Consider the following 20,789-nt stretch of genomic DNA (forward strand, 5'->3'; position numbering starts at 1 on the left):
TACTTATGAATTACAATTAGCAGAGTTCCTTGAGGGCAGGGACTATTGGGTTTAAGTATTTATGAAACAGAACACAGAAGTGATTCAATTTTTGAATGACTATATTGTAATGATTCCTATGGAACTACAGATTATACATTTCAGCCAATATTGGGACAGTTTTCCCTTCAGATTTCTATAGAAGTCTTGGATGGTCTGTGATTCATTTATATTGCTAATTATATCTAACGTTATACTCATTATTTCAATAATCTGGTCCCAATTTTTTTAAAAGAGCAAGTTGAAAGGGAGTCTCATATCCTATTGAACAAATGATTGATTCTATCACTCATTTAGGTGAACAGCCCAGTTAGCTCCCCAAAGTATTTCCCCGCCAGGTTGCATAAATGATGCAAATTAATGTAAGTGGAAGTTGATTATACTCCATTTCTGATACTACATACAGCGAAATTCCAGTTTTGATTATAAATTTCCCTCTCACAATATCTAGTGTTTTTATGTTATCTAAAAGAAATTGATTTAATGTAATTTATCAAGATTAGGGGTTTCCCTGGTGGCACAGTGGTTGGAAATCCGCCTGCCAATGCAGGGGACACAGGTTCCATCCCTGGGCCTGGAAGATCCCACATGCCACGGAGCAACTAAGCCCATGCACCACAACTACTGAGCCTCCACTCTAGAACCCGTGAGCCACAAGTACTGAGCCCATGTACAGCAACTACTGAAGCCCAAGCGCCTAGAGCCCATGCTCTGCAACAATGAGAAACCCGCTCACCACTAGAGAAAGCCCATGTGCAGCAACGAAGACCCAACGAAGCCAAAAAAATAAAATAAATAAAATAAATCTTTAAAAAAAAAGATTAGTCTAAGATTTCACTCACATTTCCAGCTATGATTTGCTGGTCCATATCTAGACTTACATTAAAAAGTAAACGTACAATAAAAAAAAAAGAGATGTGAGCAACACTATCATACATGTCTTTTTGTTAATGATTTAAAAAAGCCTTAAATTATATTTTGTACCAGTCTTAAATTAAATAAGTTTGTAATCCAAGTTGAACATATATTCAAATAATCGTAACTGATGAGCCAGAGGCAGTTAAAAGCCAAATTCTCTTTTTCTGATTTTTTAATAATGTAAATTTATGATTTATGAGATTTTCATTGTTTCACATATCTAATTGCAAATCCCTTGCAATGTTTAAATCACTGAAATAATGTGGATAATAAATCATTGATTAATTTTCAATGTGAGTATAAAGCTACACCAGTGTGAATAAATGGATTTTTGCAATAAGCAGAATCAAGACAGTGGACACTCTCTTTAGCCAGGAACAAATGCAGGGTTTTGTGTGTTAAAATACAGGAATGTTTTATGTCCCATCTACGTCTATAGTTAGCTATCACTGAATACTTAAGCTATAGGTATATATCATACTAATGTTCTAGTGGCTTCAAGAAAGGCTTTATTTTTAAATTTCTCCTAGCTCAATATAGTTTTTTAAATAGGCTTTATTTTTTTAGAACAGTTTTAGATTTACAGAAAAACTGAGACAACACTACAGAGTTCCCATATATCCCCTCTCCCAGTTTCTCCTGTTATGAACATCTCACATTATTATGGTTCATCTGTTACAATTAATAAACATACTGATACATTATTAACTGAAGTCCATGGTTTATTCAGATTTCCTTAGTTTTTACCTAATGTCCTTTTTCTGTTCCTGGTTCGCACATTACATTGACTTGTCGTGTTCCCTTAAGCTCCCCGGGTGTGACAGTGTCTCTGACTTTCCTTGTTTTTGATGGCATTGACAGTTTGGAGTACTGCTCAAGTATATTGTAGGATGCCCCTCTCTGGAATTTGTCTGATGTTTTTCTCAAGATTAGACTGAGGTTATAGGTAATTTTCCTAAGAGAAATAAGATACCTAGAGATTAAAAACACATCTACACTTCATCAAACTGTTGCCATGGACATAACTCCTGTACCATTTTTAGTACTGTATCTATTCTGTATGATTAGAGGTAGCAAAGATAGTCTTGAGAAAATATGATTATACAGAAAAAAAAAAGTTGGCTTTTAAAAAAATAACTAAGAGGTAGATAACATTATGAAGAGAGCAAACAGTAATCATATTAATGCTCTTTCCAAAGTAAGCATGTTCTTTATGAATTAAAATTACTAGGTCAGAAAGTCAGACAAAAATGCATAAATAATATAAGGTTAGTTTAATTCTATATCTACAGAGGTAAATTTGGGATTTATGTAAATAGATGTTACTCAAGTATATCTATGTTTTCAAAACATTGTCACGTTTTTGTCTATCAAATGAACAATAAATAAATATTGTGCAGCATTCTTTTGTCTATAGGTCAAAAACAGTCTTAAATCCTTACAAAGTTTATAGTAGGCAATCATTCTCAAAGAATTCTTTCCTGAGCAGTGGTTCTCAATCTTTTGCGTGGATCAGAATCACCTGAAGGACTTGTTCAAACACAGATATCCTGGGTGCTATCCCTGGCAGTTTCTGACTCAGTGAGTCCAGGGTGGGGTCTGAGGGTCTAGTTCTAACAAGTTCTCAGGTGAGGCTGAGCTGCTGGTCTGAAGGCCACACTGTGAAAACCACCGAGCAGAGTCGACAAAGAAACTAGTCATTAAGTGACTGTGATGAGGAAGATGTTTTACATGTGTAACCTTATTTACCTAGTTACAGAATCTTATCAAGTAGGTAGGATTATCCCTTTTATAAACGGGGAACCTGTGCTCAGAGGCACTGAGGAACTTGCCTGAAGAGATAATGGGGATCAGGTGGCAAAACTACCTTCAGATCTCCTTCGATTCTAAGGCCACGTTTTTCTAGAACAACATCCTGCTCTGTGTTGACAGAGTGAAACACATGCACCCTTTGCATGCCCCGGAAAGGAGACTGTACCAAAGGTATGGACGGTGATTTGTTTAGCTTAGTAGGGTGTTATCTAAAGGACAGGGATTCTTCCCGAAAACTAGGCAAAGGCTCAGGGCCGTGGAAAGAATTCACTTATCTCTGAACTTCTGAAATAATCAAGAGTGAAGTGAATTACTGTATAATTAACAAAACAGGAAGAACATGTATGTAATATAGTACTGAATAGTCCTTAATTACTAATATTTTATTATTCCTTACAGAAAAATGCACATTTAAATAAAAGTTCTTAAAGAATAATCTCATTTCCATTTAAGTTGAAAGCATCATACTATTCTAAATGTCTGCTGTGTACACATCACCAACCAACCATTACTTTCTCAAGTACTGAAGTAACACAGCATGATGGTGTTCAACAAAATGCTCCGACAACTACTACATTTATCTCCTTTCACAAAGAAAATCAAAAGCAATGACTTACAAACAAAATAAGCAACTTAAATTTTAAGAAAAGTCGTACATTTTACACTAAATAAATTGCCAAAAATGAAGTTGCCAATAACATAAATTTGTCACTTTGTTATACTCTATATAAAAAAGACACTGAGACACAAAATTATTGGACTGCAGACTTAAAATAGTTAATGAGGTCGAAACTTCAGAATGACAAAAAACCCCACCCAACTCTGTATCTCTATCAAAACAAATATTTTACATTAAGAAAGACTCCCTTTTAAATACCTATATACATATTTCCATTTAATACTGTTAAACTCATAGTTATATTTATTTAAATAAGAATTAAATAAACTGCCCCCAATGTTGATTTCATATCACAAAGCATAAGTATTTTAAATCACAACTTCAGGGTGGTATATTGTATACATTGGTTCCTTAGACAACATTAACAAGCATATTTTTAAGAATATATTTTCATCTATAGGTCAGGTAAAGCTTTATTAAATGGTAAACACTTTTAACAGTGCAGAAGTACAAGTTTCGAAAACAAATACATTCAGAAGATCTGCTGTTCAAATAATATCTTTTCAAAACCAGGTGGTGGAGTATGATAAAATTCACTGAACTGGCAATCCAAAATTGCACTGTCATCAACTACAGATAGAAAAAGAAAGAAAATAAATTAGAAGCAAACACCTTAATTTTGTAATTAATTTCAATAATTAATTATAAACTGTTTCTATAATGCCATAACATTAATAGGCAAGAATAATAAACACATCTGCTATCCAGGTTACAAAACATGATCCTATTGGGTAAAAACAGCCACAATGAAGAATAATCTATCAAGAACACTGAAAGGAAATACATCAAAATATTATTGATAATTATTTCTAGATGATGTAAATATCAGTAATTTGATTTTTCCTTATTTACCTACATGTATCTTCTCAATTTTATACATTAAGACAAATTACTTCTTAAAAAATATTTTATTAAAAAAACTACAGATTCACAAAGAGCAAAAATAATACAGAAAGTCCCGTGTACCCTTCACCCAGCTTCCCCCAGGGGGTAACATCCTACGCAACTACAGTACAAATCCAAACCAGAAAACTAACACATACAATACTGTTAATTAGACTGCAGGCCTTATTCAGCTTCTACATGTTTTTACCAGCATTCACTCAAGAGAAATGAATGCATATATCCACACAAAGACCTGTACATGAATGTTCACAGCAGCTTTATTCCTAATGGTCAAAAGCTAGAAACAGCTAAATATCCGTTAATGAGTGAAGGGAAAGACCAATTGTGATACATCCACACAATGAACTATACTACTTGGTAATAAAAATGAGTGAATTATTGATACATGCTACAACATGGATAAATCTTAAAATAATTATGCTGAGTAAAAGAAGCCAGACCAAAAAAAGAATAAAAATTGTATGATTCTGATTACATAATACTCTAAAAACGCAAGATAATCCGTAGTGACAGAAAGCAGACAGTGGCTGCCTGGCGTGGGGTGGGGAAAGGTGAGCAGAAAGCATTATAGGGAGCAGGAAGAAACTTAGGAGTGATGAATATGTTCATTATCTTGACTATAGTGATGATATGGGTGTTCAGTTTATAGCTATTTGTTAGACTGCACATACATGTTTAATACACATTACTAAATATTTTACATTTCATAATAAATGCAGAAAAAAGTTAAGTACTGGATTTGACATTCATGAAGTCACTAGTGATTTTAACAAGGGTGGTTTCAGTGGAGTGGTGGTAAAGTCAGCCACACCAGCTGAAGGATAGGTGAACAATACAATATAAACAGTGATGGAAGCTATTCTATAAGAAATGCAGCCATATAGAGAAGGGTAAACACAGGAGGGATGAGGGGTACAAGTTTAAGGTAAGGTATTTTGGAATGTGAATGACTTAATGTTTACAGGCATTGAAGAGAGAGGTTGATGACATAAAACAGAGATGAAATAACTGACAGTAAAGTCCCAGAGTTGGGGAATTTGAAATCTAGACTAGAGAATAAGTTTTTTTAACATGAAGGGCACCAGTTCCTCTACGATGGGATGGGAAGAAGGCAAGACTGGAGTAGATCCAGAAAAGCTTCAGGAGGATGGGGAGGGAAGCTGGAATTCACCACTGATGGTCTGTTTCTCTATAAAGTGGAAGGGAAGGTCAAGCTATGGAGAATGAATAGGAAATTCAAGAAGCACAATGAAAGTCTAGAATGTGCAGAGATGTAAAAGAATTGCCAAAAACACTGAGAGCTCAGATTAGGCTGGAAGTCTTAACTGTGTAACAACACTTTTCTTTAGTGTTATGCAGTTTTGTCTCTCCATAGGATGAACGTAAGAAATGACAAAATGAATGACCGGATGGATCTAGGATTAGGGATGGGATAGAAGACAAAGGGTAAGGGAATTTGAATTTTATTTTTATCTTTGATAGTATCTGGCTTTTAAAATATTTGATTTAATCAGACTGGTTTATCAATTTCAATTTATAAAATGTTACTATATATAATTTACTATCTTTATTACATTAAAAATAATGCTGAATCAAAGAAACAATTTTGAATAAAAATCTCATTTGCTATGCTCATTTGTATAACTCATTCTACTGATGTTTATTTCATTTCTCAGACTAAACTATTTCAAATATTAAGCTACACTTCCACTTATTTAAGTAAATAAAGACATTACTTTTAGGCTTACCCAATATTACAATGAAACTAACCTATGTCAAGTTTAAAAACACACCTTTACATGCAAAGACATGCAAAGACACAGAAGGTAAAATCACTGAAAAGTAATATTTAGGAAAAAAGAAGATAAATGAAAAGCTTAAAGTAAAGCACAGGTTTTGGTTGTTAGTATCAAATTATTAACTATTTATATTTGTTACTGTATACTTTTCTGTCATCCCAAACAAACACTGCTACTTTTCTAGTGAGTTACTACAAAAAAGTTAACAATTAGTTTTTATTATAGCTCAAATGCTGAGATTAAATCATACACCTGTTGATTTAAAGTTGATAACATAAAAAATGAAGAAAAGAGTGGTAAAGGTACTGTGCTTATGTATATTTTTTATAAAGAGACACCGTATTTTTTAGAGATACATATAAAATATTTAAGAATAAAATGGTATAATGTCTGGTATTTGCCTCAAAATAAAAACAAAGAGGTGAAGAACAGGAGGACCACAGGGAGGAGATGAAACCTGACTGGCTACTAGTTGATAATTGTTTGAAGCTGGGCGATGGGAACATGAAGGTTCATTATTCTATTCTCTTTACTTCTATACATGTTTGAAATTTTCTGTAATAAAATTAAAGTAACTAAGTGGTACAGAGTCATCTCTAAGTAACCCAATTCTTGGAGGGATACACTTGTACAGGAACTATAGTACTTATACGTACCTTGCTATCAAAAGGAAAACAATTACTATGAAACCATTCTAAGTCATAATTTCTCTCAGAAGTTTTAACATTTAGGTCATTTTATAAAGGTAACCAATGCTCAATCTACATGAAATTCCCATCCCTAGTTCCAAAATATTCTTTACAATTACATTTCACAGTAATCTAACCTTATCTCACAACTGGCAAAAATATCTTTTTGTAAAGCTTTTTGGAACTTTCTAGAATATAAGAGTATATGGTATAAAAGGGAATATGGTTATTACATATTTAAGCATAATCACTGTATTTAGCAAGTTTATTTTTTAAACACATGCGGAAAAACTTTCCTTAGTCCTGCAAAGTGGGATTGTGATAACCTACTAAGTACATTCCATATACAGAGGTCCTTACTAACTTGTCCAGCCTTATGAATGAATTATAAAGTTAATGAAAATGCCAAGTAAAAGTTAGAAACATTTTAGCTTACCATAAACAACTGGATACACTGTCCCTCGTATACCTGATGCTGGACAATGCATGTTTTTTCCATTCAAATATACATTTAATTCTACATGGTCATATGTAATACCCTAGGAAGCAAAGTAAATATTAAACAGGGTAAAAATATACACGGTCCATAAAAACCTGAACAGTCAGAAAGCACTTATTGGGGAGCATGGAAACACAAAAAACTAAGCAAAAGGTCACAGTAGTTTTTATTAAGGGTTTACAATTTGATAGCATTCTACATGAACTGAGCTAAAAAAACATTAGTGGTGATTATGTGGGGGGGGGGGGGGGGAGATAAAATCCCAAGAGTCCACATTAGAGGTAAAACTAAATCCTAGTACCATATTCAGAGAATCTGGATTTTATATTTTGTTTTTATTTTGTTTTTTGGCCACACTAGCATGTAGGATCTTAGTTCCCTGGCCAGGCATTGAACCCATGCCCTCTGCATTGGAAGCATGGATTCTTAACCACTGGGCCACCAGGGAAATCCCTGGATTTTATATTTTAAATCTTAAGATGATATAAGTACTACATACTGTAAACAGAGAGACCTTTTAAACTCATATAGAAAATACTGCTCTTTATATGTAGAATTCGATCTCAAGGTGAGAAAACAGTGAAGTTTTCACCATTAGGGATTATTACCTGTCACTGTTTTCAATTGTGATGAACTGTCTTTATACAACTTATTTCCAAAAAAAATAATTTATTTCTGTATCTCTTTACCTTGGTTTCAAATATGTCAAGTGTATTACCAAGGTAAAGTGGGCATTTACAACTGCATATAACTGGTAATTAGTATCAAGTTGAAAAATAGAAAAACAACGGCTTAAAAGACTTTAAAAAGACAACAGAATAAAAATATATTACTTTGTACATTATTAATGGTACAAAAATCACAATTAATAACAATTATTATTAAAATGCTGGAAAACAACCTGTATTATGTACCAAACACTATTCTAGGCACTTCATATTTACTCATTTAATCCTCACAAGATAGGTAATTTTTTAAAAATACTTACTTCTTTATTTTGGTTGCGCTAGGTCTTAGTTGTGGCCTGTGGGATATTTAGTTGCAGCATGTAAACTCTTAGTTGTGGCATGCATGCAGGATCTAGTTCCCCGCCCAAGACTGAACCCAGGGCCCCCTGCATTGGGAGCTCAGAGTCTTACCCACTGGACCACCAGGGAAGTCCCTCAAGATAGGTATTTTTATTATCCCCATTTTACAGATGAGGTAGCTAAAGCACAGAGAAGTTAATATACCTAAGGATGCACAGTTAGGAAGTGGCAGAGCTGGATTTAAAACCATGCAGTATGGCTTTAGAAAACTTAATTGCCATGCAATTCAAAACTTCAAAGCTTTTAAGAACTTTTACACTTTCAAAAGTCTCTTTAAAACCTTGTACAATATTTACTAATTGATGACAAAAAGAGTACCTTTTCTTTGAAGAGTTAAGAATAGACAGTGGAGACCTTTCAATAGAGAAATCATCACAGACCAGGAAGCAACCACTTCAAGGACTTCTGATTGAGGATAAATTATATGAACCTAAAAGCTTTTATAGGTAGAAAAAGATCTTACACATGATCTAATCTTAACTCTCTCACTTTCCAGTTAAGACAGCAAACTCCCAGGTAAATCAGTGTGTTAAGTGCTATAAAAGATTCTCTTCAAATCTTAGCAAAGCCAGGGTTAGACTAAACACTGAGAAAGATACACTGCTTTTGTTTCATTTCAGTTTATGTATTTAAATATAATAATAAAGCTAAGTGATGGCTAGAATTAGCTTTTTTAATGCAGAAGTCTGTTTTCATTTAAAAAATATAATTACATAAAAAAGCAGTGTGTTGTTACTCTCTGTATAGGATTACCAGAAATCCAGCAGTTGGGATCAGCAGGTTGTAATCCAGGCACCCTTCCCCACCTGGTGGCAGCATAACCTATTGCAAGCAAGCAAGTTTTCAACCCCACCCTCCAGCACTAATACTCAATACTCTATATCAAAGAAAGAAGTGAGGAAGAATGTGAGAAACCCCATGCTCCATCAGCAGAGTCTGAATTCAAATATCTTCTAACTTAATCTGTCCTTTTTTTTTTTTTTTGGCCACGCTGTGCAGCAAGCAGGATTTTAGTTCCTGGACCAGGGACTGAACCTGTGCCCCCTACAGTGGAAGCGCAGAGTCCTAACCACTGGACTGCCAAGGAATTCCCTTAATCTGTCCTTTTATATGCTCTAGATACTAGGTGTGATTCTCTTATAATGATATAAAAAAATCAGAGGTGTTCTAAGGACTTAATAATTATTTGCAGGTTTGGTGAACAGACTCTGAAATTAGACTGCTTATATTATAATCCTGGGATCACTCCAAATAAGAAATTACTTAACTTCTAATCTGTAAAATGGTAATAATAGTACCACCTATTTCACAGGGTCATCACGAGGATTAAACAATTTAATTCCTGCCAGGCACTTAAAGCAGTGCTGGCCCATAATACATGCTAGAGAAGTATCTGCTATTATTACTGTTACACAGAATGTTTATGAAACTGCTCTGAAATTAAACAGAAAACTGCAATTTTAAAATGTAATCTGCATTTTTCAAAACTATATATAAAAGGAAAAACTAAGCATAAGCTCTTTCAGCTATGCCTCTGTGGTGCTGTAGTAGGTCCTGTTGGTACTGTATGATTACTGTATAAATACAATCATTTGGTTAGATGTTGAAAGCTTATTTTTCTTGATTTCTTATTAGAGAAAGGTATATGACTGAAATTCTACACATATGAGAATGTTTTTCCTGTCTTATATGCTATTGTCAGCAATTTGGTGAAATTTGTTCTCCAGTGTTTGAACTAGGAAGATAAGGTTAATAGGGTAGGATAATGTTTTACTTTTCAGGATTCTGCTTATATTTCATCTTTTGAGTCCTCCTTTTATCAGAATGGGCATAAAAACTCATTCTAATTTAATAATGCTGACAGACAAAAAATGACATTCTTAAATCTATCAATTTGAGGTATCAGTCATCTCAAGGAATGGGATAGGAAGAAAAGAATAACACACAGTAGAAGTTCAGTACATCAACAAAGAAAAACATTTGTTATTGATTATCCTTTCTTATGTTTGAATTTCATTTTTTAGTGTAAACAGGCTGACAGCACCAACTTGACTTCAAGATTCTCTTTCATGAAATAACCATTTGAATAAGGGTGTTCCACATTATGGGCATCTGGCAATGATCCACAAACACAGAACCAACAATTCGAAAGGAAGAACACGAAAAAGCAGATTTTAAGAATGGTTATGCCTTTAGTTTCCTTGTTTTCTTTAGTTCATTTAGGAAAAACACACTTTCAATAATTTACCTATTTAAAAACTGTTCTTCACATTTTTTAAACTGCAGAAAAGGAAGATCAAAACATAATTTAAAATCTTCATTTCCACATCTTTTTGAAGAAAGATGTACTGAATGTCTACTGTGTGTTATTCTTTCCTTCTTATCTCATTCCTTGAGATGGCTGATAACCTCAACTTGACTTCTTTAATTCAATAACCTGGATTTACCTTGTCTGTGTTATCTTATTACTAGAAACTCTCTCTTATTATTTACAGATTCCTTTCAACTTGGTATGAGAGCCAGGAACCCAAGGCTCTGTGTATAAGCGCACTTGTGCTAAAAAAAGACCCAAGAACTCTGTTTTTAATCAATAGCTAATGGCCTGAACTCAGTGTACAAGGTTCTTGGATAACACTGTTTGAGAGGAAGTATCTGGAAAAGACAGAAAGGGATCTTTGGATTACATTTTCAGTAGGGTGGCTTTGGTAAAGACTTAAATGTACCTAGTTGGGAATAAAAACAGAGAAGTCTTAATAATATGTAACTCCTATTCCTGCTTTCCAAAAAAACTTTTCTACAATCGAGCCTTAGGATTTTGAGTTAGTTTTTTGAGGAGTTCTGAAAGTGAAGGAAGTTTAATACGGTTAAGTTTAACGAGGACCAACACTCCTGATAAAATGCTGTAATTCTTTAACAGAAGTTCATAACAAATTAAGTAATAAATGTCAAAAGTTTCTCTAAGAGATCTCCAGCTGCAAAAATACCTAATATTTTCTGATATAAGGGTCAGCAATCTTTTAAAATTGTGGGCCAAGATTTCTTTTATGTGAGAGAAGCAGGAAATGTTGATCAGCAGCAAACCTGTCAGAAAACTCTCCCCTAAATGGAAATAAGGGTTCATGCTGATTTTCCTGGCCAGTGGCAGCTCTAGAAAGGAGAAAGCAGTTAGGTAAGGCAGAAGCATCTACATCAGGTGCTCTCTTTGGAAAATGCACTACCTCATTAGATCCAATTCTGGTGCTTTGGAATTCAAACCACAAACTCCCAGGCAAAAATAGAAATACTAAAAGCAGTTCAAGTCTAATAATTTACACTGGAAAACAACTCCACAAGAAAACTCACCACCACGTCTCCCTCCTGTGGAAGGCTGTTTGCTGGCAGCCTATTTTTCTCCTCGTTGTTGTGATACAGGGCTCCATCATTTCTCATCACCAGACTGTGCACATCTCGGCCAAGAGGGATCTGATTCAAGTTAACTTTCTGAGTTGCAACACCAATACCCCAGATTCCTAAAAATATAATAGTTTAAATGCTCCCAAAATCTGAAGAATACAAATATGAAAGGAGTTTTGAAAGAGACTGTAAACTGTTCTTAAAGAAAGCGGCATATTATCACTAAACTATTTTTTGTTAATCTTAAAAAAAAACTCTTTTAAAAGTAGTTTGAAAAAAAAACCCAGTAGTTTGCAAACTATACCATGTTCTCTGCAGATGTAGTACCGCCCTGCTTGAGAGATAAGCGAGTGACCCTGGAGCTGTACTGCCTAGGTTTAAATTCTGACTTTGCCATGTCATCTCGGGCAAGTTACTTCACCTTCCTCTGCTTCCTCACCTGTGAACTATCGATTCTAACTGAATTCACCTCTTAAAGTTATTAGAAGATATAGCAAGATCATCCAAGTAAAGCACTTGGAACAGTGTATTTTAAAAAAAAAAGGGTAAGTAAAGCACAGAGGAAGTACTTTTAAAAGATGCTAGCTATTGTCATTATTATTATTATTCTCTAAAAATATTATTAAAAAGCTATACATTGAATTTAAATGGCCTGGGGTTCTATTTCAAGCACCACCTCTGAGAAGCAGGAAATTACCATCTTTAGTTTTTGGATCTATAATATGTGACAAATAATGTATGACCTGGTCAGTATCACGGAGAAGAGAAAATTAATGATAAAGTGTAAAATCTTTTTCTTATTTTCCACTACCTTAGGTCCATGAGTTTAAAACCTTTTGGTCTGAGTTGACTTTTAAAGCAAGCAGCTCTCTTTTTAATCAATCTAACACAGTACCTAGAGCTCCTGATTATGTCTCAAACTGTTTCCTTCTCAGTTTTTATCAAGATCAGTTAGGAGAAATTCTATAAATGAAAGGATGTTTGAAGACTATGTTATCAATCAATCAATCAATTTTCCTGGATTGAGTGAGATTATCAGAAAGCTGCATGTCTGGACTTCACTGTCTTGGCCTCCTAAATAATTTGATTATATAATTTATCCTCCAAGGTGCAACAAGAATGACAGCAGGTACTAATATTCATTTCATGGGACAACAATTCTGGACAGGGTTACACAGTCCCCTTACTCCTAAAGAACTGTGCACACTTGATACACTTTGGCACAACTATCTGAAGCTTCCACTGAGGGATCAATGCTACACACTCCAATAATGCACTTATTCTAGACATATCATTGAGGACAGCATCGTTTACAGGAAATCCACATAAAAATCTGTATTACATTTCAGGCTCAAGGAAATTTTCTCTTCTCTTGAGAAAAGATATGTTATACTTGAGAAGATTACAGTAACCAGAGACATTTTGCAGCCAGTGAATTAACTTACAAAAAGAATGGAATGGAGGACAGATTCATACTTATTTCACACACTTAAGAAAAATCAGTATTTAAAACAAATTTAAAAAACAAGCCTCAGAGGGATATTTTATGTCATTCAAGTAAGAGTAAGAGCAGAATTAATTTATTCCACTCTAGTTTTCCTATTCTGTACTTATACTACTCATGCCATATTTCACTAGAAGTTTCTCTATAATAAAACCTTAAAAAAAATTTCCCCATATTCAACACTGCCACAAGTTAACTAATTAATAACTATCATAATACTCATGTAGAATTGATATACAACTCAAGAAACTTAATAATTTAAAAAAATTTAAAAAATTTTTTAATTGAAGTATAGTTGATTTACAATATTGATTTAGTTTCAGGTGTACAGATTCTAAATTTTTAAAGAGACTTTAGACTTCTATCAGAAGTCTAAATCTGCCACTTGCTTCAGAAGACACTGCATCAGGGAATCTTAAGAGTTGAGAGAAAACCTCTGGACCATAAGATTAATTTTATCCTAGGATAAAATAGCAAGAGGCTACAGCTTATATGCTTGACCAAATGAAACAGTTCATCTAGCTGCCACTAATAACTAACCATATTAATAATAACGCTCGTGCCTTAAACTGAGCCAGTATGTCCTGTCTTTAAAACACTTTTATACATATAGCTCATGTGAAGTGGGAAGAGCAACTCCTGTAATCCATTTTATAGATGAGAAAGCTGAACCTAGTATAACTAAATTGACTAATTAAACCAGGATCACACAATAAGATGTGGAAGAAAAAGTTCCTCTAAGTAAGAGTTGTGTTTTTTTAATTACTTCGTTAATCCTTTTCATATATTGAAAATTACTCCTCATGTTTAGAATAATTAGGACTTTTAATAGTCAAGCACCATTATACCAACCTGTGGACTGGATTTTGAATTCAAAGTAGCTTTTGTTTTGATGTAAAGGTGCACTGGCTAAACAACCTCCTGTTCCACATATTCTTCTTCCATTTTTTACAATGACAACATCTGTTCCTAAACAAAAAATATAGACACCGTGTAAAGTTTTATATTCTCTTATCCAACGACCAAGATTAATTTCTGTTTCACTTTTAACTCTTGGTCTCCAAAAAACAGGGAGACTATACTCTGAAATATGAAAATATTGATAAATTATTTAAAATATTTAATTCACTTTTTTCCTTGGGAGAACATTTATATTTAATATTAATTTGTGGCTGGAAATCTTGTTTAGGCAGTTTCAAATAAACAGTAATTCTGAATTACACTGTTTCAAATAAACAGTAATTCTGAAGTATACTGAATTATATTTAAAATACTTTTAAGGTAGATGTAGACTTTTTTTTTTTTGGCTGCGCCATGTGGCTTGTGAGATCTCAGTTTCCCGAACCCTGGGCCACAGCAGTGAAAGCCCAGAATCCTAACCACTAGGCAACCAGGCAACTTCCAGAGCAGACTTTCTTTAATTTTAGCCAATAAATCAATTTGATGATTTTGTAAATATTTTGATTTAAATAAAAACATAAACACTTAAAAGAAACTAGCAAATTTGTACAGTTTTCAGTTCAATCCAAACAAATTAAATCAATCTGCTAAAAACTGACTGAATGTCTACCAGGTACAAGGTCCTATGCTAGTGCTTTGGTCAAGTAAGAATTGAAGATTAATGGAAGATGGAAAGGAACATACCTCTGTGTTCCTGAAATAGCTGACATGGAAAAGTGCTAATTTTAGGATCTTAAAAATGTTTGTAAGATAGCTGCTCTCAATCATATTGCAAATATATAAACAAGGTTTTTACATCATTAAATGCATTTTATTTTCATGGAAAATTTTCATTTGGCTCAAATAACATTTGATAGATGAGACTGAGAAACTAAGTCTGTTGAGAATGTGACTCCAATACCAATTCTTTTCCAAATATTGATTTAGGAAAGCATATCAGAGAACATGAAGAAACTAAACAAAATTCTAATATGTAATAAATATCCTATAACATCGAGGCATGTGACTCCCAAGAGCTGTAACCAGTATGACTTTTCTGGTAGTTAGTGTACAAGCCAAGCAGATCTAGCTGTGAGAACTGCAGGGAACTCCTTCAGAGGGGTTAAAAATAAAACTAGAACATAATAACAAGTGTAAGTAACAAGGTATTAACAGGGAGGCAGGTCTCTAACTCACTGTGGAATTCATACTTAAAAAATTATTTGGGACAAATACATAAGAGAAATTCCAGATGTTCAGATTTTATCACAATTCTAAACTGGTTGATTTAAGAGAGACATATAAAGTAAAACTAAGATCCTATTACATGATTATTAAGAATTCATTCGCATACTTTTTTTCTAATTACAAATGTTAAACGACAAATTCTGGGAAAGTGTCTTTATACATAATTTACATCTGGCTGCCCCATATACCTCCAGCAGTTTCAACTGGAGGGCATCCAGAGCCCAGCTCCTCCTTGATGGCAAAGACCATGGAGTGCTTGGCATCCAGCAGGCACTCGACAAATAACTGACACAGAAATGAATGAATATGCTCTGCTAAGTACTTTGTAGTGGACATGTAGCATCTGTTTTCTCTTTCCCAACAGACTTCCCTCTGGAGATCAAAACAGTTCCAAGGAAGCTGACTCAATCTCTGGCTTCAGGGGTACAGCTTTGACCTAGGTTAAGTCGATCAGTGCATTTCACATTTCTTGGCCGCAGTGACTGAGTGAAAGACGGTTATATGACCTAACCCACTACCATTAGATAGCCTCAGGACTTCTGCAGAGAGAATGAAGGGATAAGGATTCTCTCATTCTTGCTGGATCTGAATGAGGAAGCCTACAGCCCAGTGAGAAGCTGCAAGTTATCACGGACACCAGCCTTCAGGAATAAGAAGCAGAAGACGGAGGAAAGAGATGAAAAGAAGCCCAGTCCTTGGCAGCACTGAGTCTTTCCTGAAGCTAGTGCTGCCTTTGTGCTTAAATTTCCATGAACCAATAAGTTTCCTTCATTGTTTCAATAATTTTGAGTTATAGATTTTATTGCTTGTAACTGAAAGCATCCTAAGATTTCAAAGAATTATGCAAATGGTATTTTTTTTCATACCCAGCAATACTCTATGGTTCTCATACATAACTCTGAGTTGGAACCACAGAACCAACTCTGAATATGCTATTATTCTCTTACTTCAATAACATTTCTTATAGCCAAGGCATTCTGCTAGGTACTGAGATGTTTTATACAGAAAGATGGATATACTCACAGAACATTCAAAAAGGTTTGTGAATCATTAGGGAGTTATTTTAAGCTTATTCCATTTCTCTTTCTTAAGCACAAAGATATCCTATATTTGGATCTATGTGATTTGTACAGTTTTATTAATTATCAAGATTGCTTAGAAAGCCAAGTCAAATTTGAGTAAAGCCAGAACATATTAAAACATAGCCAAAGTATATTTTTTAAGAAACATTAGACATTTCCAAATGAATGGCATCCCTTTCAAAGTAGCTACCTTGGAAAATATTCATTTCTAAAAAGTCAATTAAATATGGAAGTCGTGGTAAAAATGAAAATATTTATAAAACTATGCCACAGAAAATCCCAAGAGGAATTTCAAGTCGTTTTATGTGATGCAGCATCATCACCAAAATAAGTGACAACTTCGAAAGAGACAATATTCATTTGCATACGAAACATACAGACTATTTTCTTAAAAAACAAAACAAAACAAAAGACAGGACTTCCCTGGTTGTACAGTGCTTAAGAATCTGCCTGCCAGTGCAGGGGACACGGGTTCGATCCCTGGTCTGGGAAGATCCCACATGCTGCAGAGAAACTAAGCCTGTGTACCACAACTACTGAGCCCGCATCCTGCAACTACTGTAGCTGGAGCACCAAGCACCGGTGCTCCAAAACAACAGAAGCCACCACATTGACAGACTGCATACTGTAACAAAGAGTAGCCCTCCACTCACCACAACTAGAGAAAGCCTGCGTGCAGCAACAAAGACCCAACACAGCCAAAAATAAGTAAAATTTAAAAAAAAGTAAAAAAGAAAGGCAATAACATTCTTTAGGTGATCTAATACAACATCTCACATATCCAAATACATGCATACTCGCTCAGTGTACTTCTCATATTTCAACTTAAGATCAATTGATGCTTGAAAACTATTCCTAACTTGATAAGCCTCTCCTCTTATGTTATTTGGTTTCTAAAATGAGGCTTTTTCTGTGATTGAAGAATCTGAATTTACTGGAAGACAGGTTAAGAAAAAGTTTCCATGTAGGAAGAAAACTGGGGGATGGCATTACTCTACTGAAAGATGCTGGGCAGCTTTAGAAAAAGGAACACAATGAAATAAGTAAAAGTGACCAGTTCTTCGTTGAAGAAGAGACCAGAGAACAGGAATACTTTAAAGAGCATCTTATGGTAACTCAGGAGTTTGGCAGTAGAGATGGAGTTAAAGCTGATCATAAGCTCCACGGCGTGGTTTTCCTTTACTGTGGTTTTTCCTTTACAGGCATCTAAAACAATGCCTGCCATCCGATAGTCAGTCAATAAATATCAGCTGGTGAATGAATAAATGAAACATTTTCTGAGGGAAATTATAGAATCTGAACATCTGTCTATAAATTATGAATAATAATTTAAAGATATACATAAACATGCATATATATTTACATATTAGGGTTCTATATTATACTTGAGAGATCTAAGAATTAAAATACCCACAAAGTGGTAAAAAATTATCACATTTGTGATTTAGTATACAGAATTATAGAGAGTCTGGGCAAGAGAGGGTTTTGCTATAAATATTAAGAATTCCTTTTGTTATTTCAACGCACTGTCCTTTAGCCAAAGAGAGACGTGGGAAAAACTGAAAGTGCAGATGTATACGTAGAAGAGAATAATCCACAAAAGAGACAGTACCCTGAAATAATTATAGTGGGAAATTTCTCCTTCTAGAACCATACTCCAGAAGCATGCAACTACATGGTGGTGAAAGGGGCTACAGAGAGGAAAGGACGAATCTTAGAAGAGAAGCTATCAGCTCATTTGAAACTGGAAGGAAAACACAGATGCGAAGAAGCAAAGCGCTGTTTTATTTGTGCAATACCCTGACCTGCTGGGAAGAGGCCAGTCAGGTGAAATTACAACACCTCTAAGCTGACTAAGGAGGAGTCGGACAATGGGAGGTTTTCGTTGAAATGATATGTTCGGACCTGAGCTGTGACTTGAGTGAGGCTTCTGCAACTTGCCTTATTTTGACTTTAGGAGGTGACAGGAAAATCATTCCCAATAAAACCACCGATAAATGATGGGCTAAGAGAAGGCTGTCAGGGCGAAAAAAGGAGCCGAGGATAGCTAAAACATTCTGGGAATGTGTGGGATCTGACTGGAGCTCGACAGTGGAGCACTGTGGGAGGAGCACAGAGTCCTCCCAGCCTCCCTCGCCCGGGACTTCTGACGAGTCTCGGGAGGCGGCAGCCCAGAGATTCTTCCCAAGGCAGGAGCGGACAGGGCTGCGCAGCTCTGAACGCCGACCCGGGCCGAGGTGGGGTCGGCCGGAGCAGGCAGGAGATCCGTGAGGCCGAACCCGGTCGAGGGCAGCATCGCCGGGCGAGGGGCAGGGGGCGGGGCCCGGCGGAGCTCGGTCCTCGTGACCCCCGGTTGACCCCAACCTGCCGCGTCCAACCCGGGGTGGGCCGTTGGCGCCGGGGAAGGGAGGGCCCTTACCCATGTGCTGCGTGTCCAGCTGCACGGCCGGCATCTCCTTCAGAGGGATGTGGCCCGTCCCGCCATCTCTGCAGCACCGCAGGCAGCACAACACCGAGGCGGCCATGTCTGAGGGACCTCCGACGCCGCCGTCACCGCCGCCCGCCGCGACTAGACCGCGGCGACACGGCCCCCCCCCGCCACCACTCTGCTCCGCCTCCCGCCCCCGCCCGAGCGCCGAAGGGGGTACGTGTGAAGCGCGGAGGCCGGTACCGCGACGCCCCAGGCCTGGAGGGCGCAGCGCAGGCTGAGGCAAAGCAGGTCTGGACGGAAGATACGGAGGGCCGGCGGGCGGGGAGGGGCGCGGGCGGGGGGCGGAGCTAGGGGCGGAGCGGGCGGCGGGGGCGGCGCGCGCCTGCGCGCCGAGGACTTTTCTTTTAGTGCCACCACCCCTGTGTCTTGATACTGTTGGGACGGCTGGCTTGTCTGGTTTCTCCGCGTGCTCAGGGGTCCTCGGGTGCTATGTTTTTAAAACTGTGACCCCCACTTTGACATTATCTTTAGGGATGGGTCGACAGAGGCAAACCTGGCTGGGGGAGTGGGAACTAATTTAGAAGCGCCCCGAGGTTTCCCCCGCGCGCGCGCGCGCAGCGCCGAGAGAACTTCGCTTCCCCAGAGAGCGGCCACCCCCACGCCCAGCTACGGTGTCGGGTTTCTGAAGAGTTTTCTCGAATCCTAACCAGACTCACAGGACACCAGTGATGGCTGTTAGTGATTGCACTGTGGATATGCGCCTGGGGCTTTCGGTTGTCGGTCCTGCTGCATTTTAGGTGCAGAGATGCGCTTTCCGTGACCCTTGGTGTCATGCGGGCGCGCAGGAGGCCACCCCGGGAAGAGACCTTGGGGCGGAGCGGGAGAGCGAGTCTTGACCGGCCTCTTCCAAGCTCACCCTCTTCGTTGACGGAGGATTCTGATTCTGATGAGTGTGATGGGAACCCGGAGGCAGCGGGGAGGCTGCGGAGCCTCGGGCGAAGTACCCTTCCTACCGCCAGTTCTTTCTTGCTTCCACGTAGGAACCGCCCGTGGCGGGCACCTGTGATCTACACGCTTACTTAGATCACCCGCCCCTGATCCATTTTCCATCTTCCGATACCACTGGTAATCTGAGATAGTCTGGGACGACCTCTACAATTAACCTGGCTCAAACCTCTGTTCCCAAAGTAAGGTGTCCATCTTGAAGGCCTCCCCAGGATTCAAGTCCTGCAAAACGGACGCAGAATGCCCCCTTACTATGTAATGGGTTCCTCTACACAACTTTTTAGTGACCTGAGTCCAAATATCCTTTATCGAGAATTTTTCTCCTCAGAATAGGAGGATTTTTTCAGGGTCTTGCTTCTCTTTGATGTTTATACAAATGACATTTTCATTACAGTACTTACTAAAACTTACAGGTTTTGTACTTTGAGATTTAGTTATCATAGGATTGATGACCAAGGTAATCACTGAACCCCTCATTGCCTATAAAGTACTTTCTTGGTAATCATTTTATACATGAAATTTTCTTTTACTGAAAACCTTGACCAATATTCTGAGAAGTGTTAGCATTCTAGTTTTTTCCATTAGGAAGGAATTTAATAGAATGTTGCAGAGACAAAAATTTTCTGCCTGTGTGTGAGGTAGGCACTCTTTCATATCTGTATCTAATTGAATGCTTGAAAGGTTTGAGAGTGAATACTGTCTCTATTTTACAGATGAAGAAATAGGCTTGGAGGGATTAAATAATTTGTGTAGCTTTA

At 36.9% G+C, this 20,789-nt stretch overlaps 1 protein-coding gene across 1 annotated transcript; it reads right to left on the reverse strand.

Annotated features, from left to right (window-relative positions):
- Positions 1-3,093: 3,093 nt before the first annotated feature.
- On the reverse strand, positions 3,094-19,334 carry SPRYD7 (SPRY domain containing 7). Its single transcript, XM_057707011.1, has 5 exons — positions 19,015-19,334; positions 14,179-14,295; positions 11,772-11,938; positions 7,279-7,381; positions 3,094-4,018 (listed from the first exon to the last, which is right to left on the reverse strand). The coding sequence occupies exons 1-5, from the start codon at positions 19,118-19,120 to the stop codon at positions 3,921-3,923; spliced, it is 591 nt and encodes a 196-aa protein (XP_057562994.1). The 5' UTR covers positions 19,121-19,334; the 3' UTR covers positions 3,094-3,920.
- Positions 19,335-20,789: the final 1,455 nt, after the last annotated feature.

Source organism: Hippopotamus amphibius, chromosome 14 (assembly GCF_030028045.1).
Source record: "Hippopotamus amphibius kiboko isolate mHipAmp2 chromosome 14, mHipAmp2.hap2, whole genome shotgun sequence".
Taxonomy (NCBI): Eukaryota; Metazoa; Chordata; class Mammalia; order Artiodactyla; family Hippopotamidae; genus Hippopotamus; species Hippopotamus amphibius.